The following is a 13,444-nucleotide window of genomic DNA, read 5'->3' as shown; positions in this document are numbered from 1 at the left end:
CCCCCCCCCGCTAGCGGCCTGGCCACCCCCTCGCCCACCCCTGCCCACCTTCATGCGGCTGTAGACAGTGGAGACTGGTGTGACTCGGTGGTGTTGGTGGGAGCCCAGCAGGCCACAGAGACCACAGATGAATTCCTTGTCTTTCTCGCAGAAGAGGCTGAGAGGGTTTCCGTGGTGCACGCAGACGGTGGGCTCTGTGTTCCCCGGGTGCCTCAGAGCATCGATCACCCGGGCCAGGGAGACATTAGGCGGGGAGCTGCTGCAGTCTACCGACTGACGACACACAGGACAGCACAGCTCGGAGTCCAGGTGTTGGGACAAGTTGTCCAGGCAGTCCTTACAATAGGAGTGGCCACACTGTAGCATCAGAGGCTCTTTGAAGACCTCCAGGCAAATGGGACACTGCAGCTGGTCCTGAAGTTCCGGCACAGTTAGCCGCCAAGCCATGCACACTGCTCAGCTGTAACACAGGGGGCAGTCCGTCTCTATCCTGCCGCTCCCTCCCTCTGTCATATTTGTGCGCCCCCCCCCACCCCCAGGGCTGCTGGAAGCTTAGGGAGAAAAGGATACCAGCCCTGGATTCTGATTTTAGCATACTATAACCATGAGCCTCAGTTTCCCTGTCTTGGAAAAAAAAAGGACGTAGCGGAAAAGCAATCGCCATTATGAGTCTGGATATACAGCTCAACAGGGAGTCTAATTCAGAGGTTTATCTAGCATATGTGAAGCCCTGGATTCAGTCTCCAGGACCACAAATGTCACATAGAGCTATGACACCACCCCTGCGTGACCCCAGCATCTGGGGGATTGAACCCAGAGCCTTGCTCATGCTAGGCAAGCACTCTTAGGATGAAGTAAATCCTCTGCCTTCTTCTTTTTTTGAGACAGGGTTTCTCTGTGTAGCCCTGGCTGTCCTGGAACTCACTCTGTAGACCAGGCTGGCCTCAAACTCAGAAATCCTCTTGCCTCTGCCTCCCAAGTGCTGGGATTAAAGGCATGTGCCACCACTGCCCGGCCCTCCACCTTCTTTTAACCTTTTAAAAAAAAATCATCCCTCCCCTCCTTTCTATATTTTAAGACAGGCTCTCATTAAATTGTCCTAGAGCAATGATTCTCAGCAGGTAGATTGCAACCCCTTTGAGGGTCCGACAACCCTTTCATGGTGGTTGCCTAAGGCCACAGGGAAAATACAGATATTTACATTATAATTCATAACAGTAGCAAAATTACAGTTATGAAGTACCAACAAAAATGCTTTTTTATGGTTGGGGTCACACAGCATGAGGAACTGTGTATGGGGTGCAGCATTAGGAAGGTTGGGAACTGCTATTCTGGAGATTCCAGAGCCCCAGCTCCAGCCAGGGTTTCTACTTCAGGGAAGACGCTCTCTGGAGACCCAGAAATCTGTAATAGACACCTTCCAGCCAGGCACTTTTTGTTTGTTTGTTTAGTTTTTTGTTTTCAAGACAGGGAATCTCTGTGTAGCCCTGGCTGTCCTGGAACTCTCTCTGTAGACCAGGCTGGCCTCTAACTCACAGAGATCCACCTGCCTCTTCCTGCCAAGTGCTGGGATTGAAGGCAAGGACCACCAGGGACCTGTGACCTAAGCAATCTTAAAGCAAGATTATCACTTTTTTTTTTCTTCCTTTTGGGATAGGGCTCGTGTAGACAGTGATGGCCTTGAACCCTGTATGTAGCTGGGATTTTGGGTGTGCTCCACTGTATCCAATTTAGATAGTTCTGGGTATAGAACCCTGGGGGCCTCAAGCATGTTTGGTAAGTCTGTATCTATTCACTAGTTACATCCCGAACAACAAGAACAAAGTCCCTTGTCCCTAGAACAGCACTGTCCTCAGAGAGTCTGAGATAAGGAGCCTTGGGTGTTCATCTTCCAAAGCAGAAACACAGTCTCCACTGACCTAGATAACAGTGTGACCCCCCATCCCCACTACCGGGTTACCTGACCTCTTGTGGTCCCCCCACCCCCACCACTACTGGGTTACCTGACCTCTTGTGGTCCAGCAGGACTCCCGCTAGATCCTCAAACTAGCAGCTCTTTCTGGTCACTGAAGCCTTTTCCTCCTCCCAGGACGGGGCAGCTGACACGGAGACCTGGGGCACCCAGCTGGACATGGATTCCACAGCCTGGCGTCTGCCCCTTCTCCCATCCCCTCCCCTTTGCCGGCAACACCTGTGTCCTCAAGGTCATCCAGAATCAGGTGGAAAGTGGGTCACATACCACGAGACAGAGGCGGCAGCCTCTGTTGGGTCCCTTATGATAACCTACGCAGGCAGATTGCAGCCTTGCCCAGGATGGGGGAGGGTTGAGACAGCACGCCTTTTATACTTACCAACTCCAAACAAGAGCAGGTATGAGCTATGTATGATGAGCAGCTTTTTGAATACCCCAACCCAGAATTTTCAAGGTATTTTATTTATTTAGATTTTTCTCGTTTTATAAGTTTGGGTGACACACACACCAATGATAAAACGTACTGCTCATTCTGATTTTTTTTTTCATTTGAGGGGTAACATGAACAGGTCTTAACCACACAGTGTAATGTATATCTTATTTCTGTACGTTCATGCTCAAGCTCAAGTTGTAAACTGGACAGAGTGGTAAACACCTATAATCCCAGAACTTGGGAAATGCTGACAGGAGGCCAGAAGTCAAGTTCATTCTCACGCCCAAGGCCATTCTGGATCTCATGAGACTATCTCAAAAGCAAAGCAAAACAAAAGATCGAGTTGTAGAGAATTTGCAGAGTCAGTCCTTTGCCTCCTGTCAGAACAGGCCCTCCAATCAAGACAGTCACGTCCTGGTTCATATCCTCCTACCAGCTGCCTGCCTGCATGTATGTATGTATGTATTTTAACCTTTATTGTGTGTGCTTGCCGGTGCATGCCACCTTATGCGTGAGAAGCCAAGGGGTAAAACTTGCAATACTCAGTTCTCTCCTTCCACCTGTAGGTCTTGGCTGACAGGGTTGGTGGCACGCATCTTACCCACTTGGCCATCTTGACTGGCATTGTTAGTTTCTTGCCTTGTTGGGAGACAGAACCAGGGTCTTGAGCATGCTACAAAAACATTCTACTCCTGAATTATATCCATAGCTTATGGGGTCTGTAAATATGAACCTTTAACATCTGAAATCTTGGAGCCAGCTGTGGTGGCAAACACCTTGATTCCCAGCACTTGGGAGTTGGAGGTAGGTGGAGCTCCATGACTTCTTGAGGCCAGCCTATCTGCCTAGTTCCTGGCCCACCAGAGATCTTCTTTATGTGTGTGTGTCTGAGAGAGAGAGAGAGAAAGAGAGAGAGAGAGAGAGAGAGAGAGAGAGAGAGAGAGAGAGAGAGAAGGACAGAGGGAGGGAGGGAGAGAGAGAGATTAAGGAAGAGAGGAAGGAAGGAGGGTGAAGAGGAGAGGGAGGGAAGGAAGGAAGGAAGAACGAAGAGAAAGATTAAGAAAGAAAAAGAGGGGCTGGAGACATGGCTCAGCGGTTAAGAGCACTGATTGCTCTTCCAGAGGTCCTGAGTTCAACTCCCAGCCACATGGTGGCTCACAGGCATCTGTAACGGGGATCTGATGCCCTCTTTTGGTGTGTCTGAAGACAGTGTCAGTGTGCTCACATACATGAAATAAATAAACAAATAAATACATCTTAAAAAAAAAAAAGGAAAAGGAAAAGGAAGGAAAAGTGAAATCTCAGGATGGAGACTTAGTTCAGCAGCAGAAAGCCTGCCTGGGCCAGGGGGTGGTGGCACACGCCTTTAATCCCAGCACTTGGGAGGCAGAGGCAGGCGGATTTCTGAATTAGAGGCCAGCATGGTCTACAGAGTGAGTTCCAGGACAGCCAGGGCTACACAGAGAAACCTTTTCTCGAAAAACAAAAAAACAAACACACAAACAAACAAAAAAAAGAAAGCCTGCCTGGACTCCTCAGTAAAGCAACTGGATGCATGGTTCAGAGATGGGGCACCTACGTAGAATCCTCCTGGGGATGTGGCTCAGTAGTGGACCGTTTGCCTAATATTGACAACTTTTATCGCCAGTACCACCCAAAAATAAGCAATTGAGCATCTAACTAGTCAACCGCGAGGTAAAAAGTACTTGTTGCTTTCAGTCACTAATTTTGTGACGATGTGACAGAATGCCAAACATAACACAGAGACCAAAAGAAAGGGCTCGGTGCCCTATAAAATGCTTTGTCCGTAGCCCTCCCGGGGCTCCATCATGCTTTGCGCCTGCCATCACGTGTGTAGTGCGTGCTGGCAGATCCTCCGCGCATGCTCGCTGCGACAGTCACGTGCCGCTTCCTCGTGCACAGCCTGCGAGGCGCCTGACTTCCGGGGGTAGTTTCCGGCGAGGCCTTTGGGCGACGGTTGAGCGGCAAGATGAGTGTCTTCTCGCGCCTCAGGAATGGAATCCCCCCGTCGCGAGACGACTGCCAGGTACGGAGGGGGGTCGGGGAGCCCGGGAGCACGAGCTGGGGAGCACCCGGAGCGCAGCCATGGGTGGTAGCACTCGAGGCCCGGGAGCCCTGGAAGGGGACGATGTCCTGGGCCAGGTGAGGGCAGGAACATGGCGCTGGCCTGAGGAGATGAGCCAAGCGGCTCCCACCTCTGAGGCCTGTGGCTTTCTCTCTACCAGTCTCCCTATGAGCGATTAAGTCAACGCATGTTGGACATTTCCGGCGACCGAGGTGTGCTGAAGGACATCATCCGAGAGGGCGCTGGCGATCCTGTGACACCCGATGCTTCTGTGCTGGGTATGGAGGCCGCTGCTGGCTACCCTTCGTTCTTGGGAAACTATGTTGTAGGTTTTGGGTTTTTTTTTGAAACAGGGTCTCGTGCAACCCACACTGGCCTCTTGGGTTGTTCCCCCCCCCCCTTTTTTTTTCGAGACATGGTTTCTCTGTGTAGCCCTGGCTGTCCTGGAACTCACTCTGTAGACCAGGCTGGCATCGAACTCAGAAATCCGCCTGCCTCTGCCTCCCAAGTGCTGGGATTAAAGGCATGCACCACCACTGCCCGGCCTCACACTAGCCTCTTAACTGATGTTGTAGCTGACCGAGCTTGACCTTGAACTTCTGATACTCCTGTTTCTGCTTTTCAAGTCCTAGCCTAGGGGGTGAGCACCACTCCACTTTAGGTGGTGCTAAGGGACAGAGCCCAGGGAATGTAAACCAACCCACCTGGTTGGTTTAAGGTGTTCTTTGTTGTGTTTTTTTAGGTATCTTCAATTAGTGATTGCATATTTACAAAATACGGCGGTTTATGGGACTGGATATGTTTCCCCTGAACGGAGAGGGCTGGTTTTTGAGAAACAATCTCATGTATCCCAGGCTGGCCTCAAACCCTGTGTAATCAAAGATGTCTTAGAACTTTTGTTTCACCTCCTAGATGCTGTGGTATGCTACCATGCCAGGTTACGAGGTACTACGGATGGCTCCCTGGGCCTTCTACATGCTAGTCAGACGTTGTTGTTTATCTGTTTTGGGTTTTTGTTTGTTTTGGTTTTGGGGTAGAGATGTGGGGATTTTGTTGTTGTTGCAGTTTGTTTGTTTTTCAAGACAGGTATCTCTGTGTAAGTGCTCTGGCTGTTCTGGAACTCCCTTTGAAGACCAGGCTTGCCTCGAATTTACAGAGATCTGCCTGCCTTCGCCTCCCAAGGAGCTGGGATTAAAGGCCTTTGTTTTAAATTTTTGTTTGTTTTTGAGATAGGGTTCACTGTGTAGCCCTGGGTGACCTGCAACTCTGTTTGTAGACCAGGACAGGCTATCCTCAAAACTCAGAGAGATCTACCTGCCTCTGCCTCCATAGTGCTCTGTGTCACCAAGTCCAGCCTTTTTTTTTTTTTTTTTTCAAAAAAGACAGGGTCTCCCTGTATCCCAAGCCAGCCTCAAATCGACACTCTTCCTGCCTCAGCTTCTTTAGAACTGGGGTGACAGATGGCTGCCAGCCTTGCCTGCCTTGAGCTTTTAAGAAGCGCTGCAGGCTTGGTTCATCAGGAGAGCTCTTGGACCTCAGAGCTGAAAGTCAGATATGCAGAACACCACAAGAAGCTTTCCTGTGGGTCTGGGTGCAGGGCAGCTTAAACTCATTTAATCCTCTTTCCCCCAGACAGGTGTCTGCTGCTAGCATAGACCTCAAAGTGTAGCTGAGGCTCCTCCTGTCTCCACTTTCCCCAGTGCTGGGATTCCAGACATCCTCCACCAGGCACAACTGACTGCAGTGTTTCCCTGTGGCATTGATGCGATGGCACTGAGGGTGTCTTAGGAATGCTTTCCTCACATGTGTGCTTTCCTTTCCTCTGCCTTAGTGAAGTATTCTGGATACCTGGAGCACATGGACAAGCCTTTCGACTCTAACTGCTTTAGGAAAACACCTCGGCTAATGAAACTCGGAGAAGGTAAAGTCCTCTTGGGACATCTGGGCAAAAGAAGACAGGCCATGTTTTAGGACTGTCACAGCGTCCAGGAAGCAGGTTCTTAAGAGTTTGTAGCTGAGCTTGGGTTTCTGGGAAGCACCCAGGTTGTCTTGTCACTTTTCTTCTTGGGACATTATTTTTGACTGATAGCCTACCTAGCAAGTTTATCTTGGCATGTAAGTTACCCACTGGGCGTTATTAAATTTTTTAAGTATATGTGTATACGTGCCTGGTGTCTGCAGAGGCCAGAAGAGGGTGGCAAGCCACCTGGAACTGTAGTTAGGCAGTTGTGAGCCACCATGAAGGTCCTCAGCTTTGTGGATTTATGAAATAAACATAGTAAATGCTCACTTCCTAGCATGTATAGCGAAATAAGACATCATAGGAGAATGAGTCAGTAAAGTGCTTGCCATGTGAGCATGAGGACCTGCTTTCCATCCTACCATGGGTTCCATGGTTTTTTAGTTTGTTGGTTGGTTTCTGTTTTTGTTTTAAAAGATCGAATGCAGTATCATATGCTTATAATCTCAGCGCAAGGGAGGCAGAAACAGATGGCTCCCTGGGGTTCTCTGTCCAGTCTCCTTAGCAGACTCTAGGACAATGTGAGGTTCTGTCTCAAAAAAACGAAACAGATGCCCCTAAGGAATGACGGTTGAGACTGTCTTCTAGCATCTGCATACATATGCACACACATCAACACATACATGTCTCAGGAGGACATCTCAGGTGATGGAACCACATCTTACGGCCCTTGCTAGGGTTGGGGAGGTTGGTCTCTAATCCAGAAACAGATGTAATAGAATTGAATGAAACATGGAGCTCTGAGGAGTGAGCTGTGTCTGCTTGGTGACATTACAGTCACCCTCCGGTACAGGGTCACAGGCACTCTGTGGAAAAGAAGGCTTGAGATGAGAGCCCTGAGGTGTGGATAAGATTTCAGTTGTGGAGTTAAGCAATGGCTCAAAGGTTAAGAGCACTGGCTGCTTTTCCAGAAGATGGAGTTCAGTTTACAATACCCATATGGTGGCTTACAGTCGTCTATAACTCCACTCCTGGGCATCTGTTGCCCTCTTCTGGCCTCTGTGGGCATTGATTAAATGAATTTGGCACACATACAAACAGGCAAAACACATACATAGAAGTACACATAAAAATAAAGGAAAAAATCTTAAATTTCAGTTTGAGTAGATAGACCACAGGCATTGATGGCAGAGAACTTAAAAGAAAGAACAGACTATGCAGCAGAGATGGAGCTGCAGAAGGTAGCACTTGGGGAAAGTAGGACAGCAGGAGCAAAACTAAGCACTGAGTTGGGCTTGGGTTGGCATATTCCTTTGGTTGGAGTAAGGGAAACTGGTACCTGTGAATGGAGGGATGCTGAGTGAACCTCAGTTGAGTTCTTGGTCTTTTCTTCCAGATATTACACTCTGGGGCATGGAGCTGGGCCTTCTAAGCATGCGCAGAGGGGAACTGGCCAGGTTCCTATTCAAGCCAACCTATGCTTATGGCACCCTGGGGTGCCCGCCCCTCATCCCTCCAAATGCCACTGTCCTGTTTGAGATCGAGCTGATTGACTTCCTGGACTCTGCTGAGTCGGACAAGTTTTGTGCACTCTCAGCTGTAAGTTCCAGAACTTGGATTTTCCAGCACTTTATAAATGGAGGGATAGGATCACGTTTGGGTGGCTTTGTTAGAAACCCTGCCCTGGGTTCCACTCAGCCTACTGTATGGTGATGTCTGCTTTCCTCTGTCTGAGGTAATGTAAGGTATAAATTAGCTCTGTATTATCTCTTTGCTATTCAGTTATCCTTGGCTTAGTTCTCACTACAAGTTGATGACTAACTTTTCAGGAAGTTAGACACTGGTAGCTTAATAATGAGGGTTATTGAGTCTTGGGGATGTTCTTGCCTAGAACCTCCACTAAAGGGCTGGGACTATATATGTCAAGTAGAGTGATAATATTAACAAGCCAAGTTAGAGAATTGGTCCCCCCTTAAGAATTGAAAAAGGCTTTGACTGTCGGGCAGGGTGTTGCATGCTTTAATCCCAGCACTCAGGATGTAGAGGCAGGCAAATCTCTTGAGTTCAAGGCCAGTCTGATCGACATAGTTCCAGGACAGCCAGAGCTACACAGAGAAACTCTGTCTCAAAGAAAAAAGAAGAGAAAAGGCTTTTACTAACTTGACAGGCTAGCCATGACATGAGATGTAAGCTGAAACAATCTCAGGGAAACTGGAATATATAGCTACAGTTCTCATAAGCAGAGTCTTGGCTTTCCTGTGTGATCTCTAGCTCCCTGGCCCACAGAAGCAGAACTTGTAGTCCTATCAGTAACCACGCAGATGTGTTGGTAGCTGTGCATCCATTGCAGCCTCTATTCCTCCATATGATTTGGTCTTACACACTAAAATGTCAGGGCTGCAAGTGAATGTCTCACCATTGTCATATCTTTCCACAGAGTACATGTTCCTGCACTTACCTGGGGTTCTGGTTTCCAGGCTCAGGGAGCTTCTATGGGAGGTTCTAATATGAAGCCAGGATATCAGCATGAGCATGTAGAACTCCCTGGGCCCTAAGCCAACTAGGACCTTCCAAATTTCTGTTGAGTAATTGGTCTGGCCTTGGCAGGCTCCTTCACTTTCGGCGGGTCCTTCTGCTTCTGGGGGAATCTGAGAAGGACCACCACAGCCACTGACAACTGGGCTGCTCCTTAGGTGGGCTATTATAGTATGCATCTGTGTGGCCTCTGCACACACAAGCAGTAAGTTCATGGTCCAAGAGGGAAATGCTGCTGACTGTGCCACTGGGGCTTCTCACTCCATGTTGCTCCTCTTGTCTCTGCTCTTCAGGAGCAGCAAGAACAGTTTCCACTCCAGAAAGTCCTCAAAGTAGCAGCAACTGAGAGGGAGTTTGGCAACTACCTTTTCCGCCAGAATCGCTTCTGTGATGCCAAAGTGAGATACAAGCGGGTAAGAATACTGTGGAAGTGTGAGTTCCCAAAAACTTGCCTTTTAAATTTTTATGTGTATGGCTATGTAGTCTGTATGTATGTCTGCCCACCACGGGCATGCCTAGGCCAGAAGAAAATGTCTGGTCCCTGGGAATTGATCCCCAGAAACTGTAGTTTCAGAGAGTCCACGTGGTGCTGGGATTCAAACCTAGATCTTATGGAAGAGTAGCCAGTACTCTTAACCTCTGAGCCATCTGAACAGCCCCAGAAAACTTCAAACCATAAACTTCATCTGTTTTGCTACTCTTCATGGGCAGCCACCAAGAAGATCGCATTAAGCTGGGCCTGGTGGTTCATGCTTGTAATCCCAGTACCTGAGAGGCTGAGGTAGGATGATTGTAAGTTCCAGGCCTGCTTGGGTTTCTTAGCTAGACTCTACCTCAACAAAAAGGGGCTGAGGAGATAGTTCAGTGAGTAAGAGTGCTTGCTTCATAAGCGTGAGGATCTGGGTTCAAATCCCAGTGCCCACCTAAAATGCTGGCATGGATGCTGGAGGATGATTTAACAGTGAAGAGAACTTACTGCTCTTACAGAAGATCAGATTTTGAGTTCCAGCATCCATATGGCTCACAGCTGCCTGCAACTTCAGTTCTAAGGAATATGGTGCCCTCTTCTGACCTCCCTGGGTTCCTGCACCCACATAGTACACATACATTCACATAGGCATGTGCACTTACACATAAAGGTTTTGTTGTTGTTTTTTAAGCCAGGCATGACTATGTTTATGCTCAATCCCAATATTGTGGGAGGCCGAAAGAAGAAGCTTGCTGAGACTTGGCTTCAAGTTCAGTGAGAAATCTTGTCTCAGGAATAAAGTAGAGCAGAGCTTCTCAACCTTCGAACACTGCTGCCCTTCAATGCGGCTCCTCATGTTATGGTAACCCCAACCATACAGTTATTTTTGTTGCTACTTCATAACTGTAAATTTACTCCTGTTATAAATTGTAATGTAAATGTGTTTTCCAATGGTGTTAGGTGACCCCTGTGAAAGGGGTTCCAATCCACAGGTTGAGAGCCACTGAGGTAGAGTGATAAAGCAGGACACATGTCATTGTCCTTTGCCCTCTTCATGTGCACACCCACCCACACACATGTACATACATATACACATACACAGAAAAAAATCCTTATGGTAGAAGGGAATGACTGAGGGGGGCCTGGGGAATGAAGTGGTGTAAGGCAATGTTCTGTATGTTGATCTTTTTTTTTTTTTAAAGACCATGTCACTCTATAGCCCAGGCTGGCCTCAGGTTCATGGCAGTCCTACCTCAGCCTCTCAAGTGCTGGGGTTACAGGCATGAGGCACAAACCTGGCTGTATCTGTTGATTCTATTTGTTTGTGTGTCTGTTTAAGGCAGAGTCTCACTGTGTAACCTTAGCCTGCCAGTACTTGCATTGTAGACCAGGCTGTCCTTGAACTGACAGAGATACATCTGTCTCTGCCTCCCGAGTGCTAGGATGAAAGGTATGTACTGCAATGCCTGGCCTGCATGTTGATTTCTAGGCTGTTTTCCTGGGTATATTTGAGTTATGAAGCTTCATTAAGCTGTGTACTTTTCTTACCTATGTTCATATGTATTTTAATAATTACCATCCTGGGGAGGTGGGGAAATAGCTCAGTTGGTAAAGAGTTTGAAAGAAAGAATTATGATATGAATTTGATCCTGAGAATCCATATTTAAAAACAAAGGAAAAGGACCAGGTGAGGTAGTGCCTACTTGTAGTCCCAGTACTGGGAAGACAGAGACAGGCAGGTCCCTGGAACTCCTGACCAGCACCTATTCCCCTTGGTGAGCTTCAGGCCAGCAGAAGAGCCTATGTCTGAAAGAACAAGGTGAATGAATGGCTTCTGAGGATTGATACCTGAGGTTGTCCTCTAGTCTCCACATGTACTTACAGATACACACCACACATATATCCATACATACAAACATGCACACATGTAAAAACAAAAAAATTACTTCCCCAAAATTTTATTAAAATATCCTCCATCCAGCACTACCCCTCTCCAGCTGTAGCTGATTTTCTTCATTGTGTTTGCCTCTGACTATGGAGACTGAGTCACTCTGTGGCAGGTCAGGTCTCCAGCTATAGGGCTCTGGGTCAGGCAGGTGAGAAAGAGGTCTGTTTTGCTCTCTGCCATGGAAACAGAACTATTTCACACACCCATTAACAACACCCCACCTGCCCATTCCAGAATCGACTGTCTTTTTGGTTTATTTCTCCAGAAAACAGACCTGAGCTGGGGTTACAGCTCAGTTGGTAGAATTGGCATGCATGAAACCCTGGGCCTCATCCCCAGCACTGTGTAAAGCAGGTGCACTCTTTGTTGGATTGGACACAGGAGAATCAGAAGTTAAGAGTGCAGAAGACCTGAGTTCTATTCCAGCACTCACAGCAGGCTGCTCACAACTGCTTGTAACTCCAGCTCCAAGGGCTGTTATCTCCTTATGTTATCTCTAGTCTTTACTAGCACCTGGATCCATGTGCATATACCCACAGATAAGCACAGGTACACATACGTACACATAATTAAAAATAAGAGCCAGGCAGTGGTGGCGCACACCTTTAATCCCAGCACTTGGGAGGCAGAGGCATGCAGATTTCTGAGTCTGAGGCCAGCCTGGACTACAGAGTGAGTTCCAGGACAGCCAAGGCTACACAGAGAAACCCTGTCTTGAAACACCCCTCACCCCAAAAAATAAGAAATTGGAGGTCATTCTTTGCTACATAGTGGGTTTGAGGCCAGCCTGGGTTACATAAGACCCTATCTCAAAGGTTTAAAAAAGGGAAGCTTTGAATGGTAGTGCATACCTTTAGTTGCAGTACTTGGGAGGCCTAAGCAGGCAGATTGCTGTGAGATCAAGACTAGCCTAGCCTACGTACTGAGTAAGTTCCAAGGCAACTAGGGCTTTATAGAGAAACCTTGTCTCTTTCACACACACACACCAAAAAAAAAAAAAAAAAAAAAAAAAAAAAAAGGGTACTGAAAGAATGGTTCACCAATTTAGAGCATTTCTGCTCCTACATAGGAACCAAGTTGAATTCACTGCACCCATAGAGTACCTCACAACCATCTGTAACTCATAACTCCAGTTCCAGGGAATCTTTTCTGATCCTCTGGGCACCAGGCATACATGTACACAAACATACAGGCAAAGTATACACATATAACTAAAAAAAAAAAAAATTTTAAGTAAAGAAGCTATATGTTAGCACAAACCTCAGCTCTTGGGGAGGCAGAGGCAGGTGTATCTCTGGGAGTTTGAGGCCAGCCTGGTCTACATAGTGAGTTCCAAGACACCAGGACTGTAAAGCAAGACACTGTTTCAAACCCCACCTCCCAAGTTTTTTTTAATTGTGTGTATGTTTCTGTGTAGGAGTATATGCATTTGAGAGTGCTAGGGCTGCTAGAGGCCAGAGGCATGGGACTCCTTCTAGCTCTGATTGCTGACAGTGGTGAGCCATCCGATGTGGGTGCTGGGGCTCCAGCCTGTCCTTGGTGGGTTGGTTGTCCTTTTTCCTTTTGAGGCAAAAGAGTAGAGTGTGTTGTCTGCAGATTGTTGTTTGCCTCACTCGGGTTTGTATGCCTTTTCCTGTTAGAAACCTTCAAACTGGGCTGGAGAGATGGCTCAGTGGTTAGAAGCATGTATTACTTTTGCAGAGGACCTGAGTTCAATTCCCAGGACCCACATTAGGCACAAGATCACGGGTAACTCCAGTTCCAGGAAGATCTAATGTCCTCTTCTGGCCTCTACAGGCATTATACTCATGTGCACACATCCTATACCACACTTTTATTTATTTATTTATTTCATTTTTTGAGACAAAGTTTCTTTGTGCAGCCCTGGCTTGCTCTGTAGACCAGGCTGGTCTGGAACTCAGAGATCTGCTTGGCTCTGCCTCCTGAGTGCTGCAATTAAAAGTATGTGCCACAGCCGGGCAGTGGTGGCGCACGCCTTTAATCCCAGCACTCAGGAGGCAGAGGCAGGTGGATTTCTGAG

The 13,444-nt window shown here is 47.7% G+C and overlaps 2 protein-coding genes across 7 annotated transcripts in view; one reads left to right on the top strand and one right to left on the bottom strand.

Moving 5' to 3' along the window:
• The window catches only part of Trim50 (tripartite motif containing 50), a 17,502-nt gene extending 17,054 nt beyond the window's left edge, over positions 1–448 (bottom strand). For 2 of the 3 annotated variants that reach the window (XM_031338203.1, XM_031338204.1), the window contains exon 1: positions 49–448. In XM_031338203.1, coding sequence (XP_031194063.1) covers positions 49–447 — 399 coding nt within the window. In that variant the 5' untranslated portion in view covers position 448. The remainder of the gene's footprint in view (positions 1–48) is intronic. The other variant, XM_031338205.1, reaches the window with a different exon arrangement.
• A 2,300-nt stretch (positions 449–2,748) lies between these two features.
• Positions 2,749–13,444, top strand: part of Fkbp6 (FKBP prolyl isomerase 6) — a 93,157-nt gene continuing 82,461 nt past the window's right edge. For 2 of the 4 annotated variants that reach the window (XM_031338199.1, XM_031338200.1), the window contains exons 1-6: positions 2,749–2,855; positions 4,329–4,452; positions 4,652–4,769; positions 6,323–6,412; positions 7,848–8,050; positions 9,280–9,399. In XM_031338199.1, the coding sequence (XP_031194059.1) occupies positions 4,396–4,452; positions 4,652–4,769; positions 6,323–6,412; positions 7,848–8,050; positions 9,280–9,399 (588 nt within the window). In that variant the 5' untranslated portion in view covers positions 2,749–2,855; positions 4,329–4,395. The other 2 variants (XM_031338198.1, XM_031338201.1) reach the window with 2 other exon arrangements.

The sequence above is a fragment of the Mastomys coucha genome, unplaced genomic scaffold (assembly GCF_008632895.1).
Source record: "Mastomys coucha isolate ucsf_1 unplaced genomic scaffold, UCSF_Mcou_1 pScaffold22, whole genome shotgun sequence".
Lineage (NCBI taxonomy): Eukaryota > Metazoa > Chordata > Mammalia > Rodentia > Muridae > Mastomys > Mastomys coucha.
This window is presented reverse-complemented; position numbering and strand designations above follow the sequence as displayed.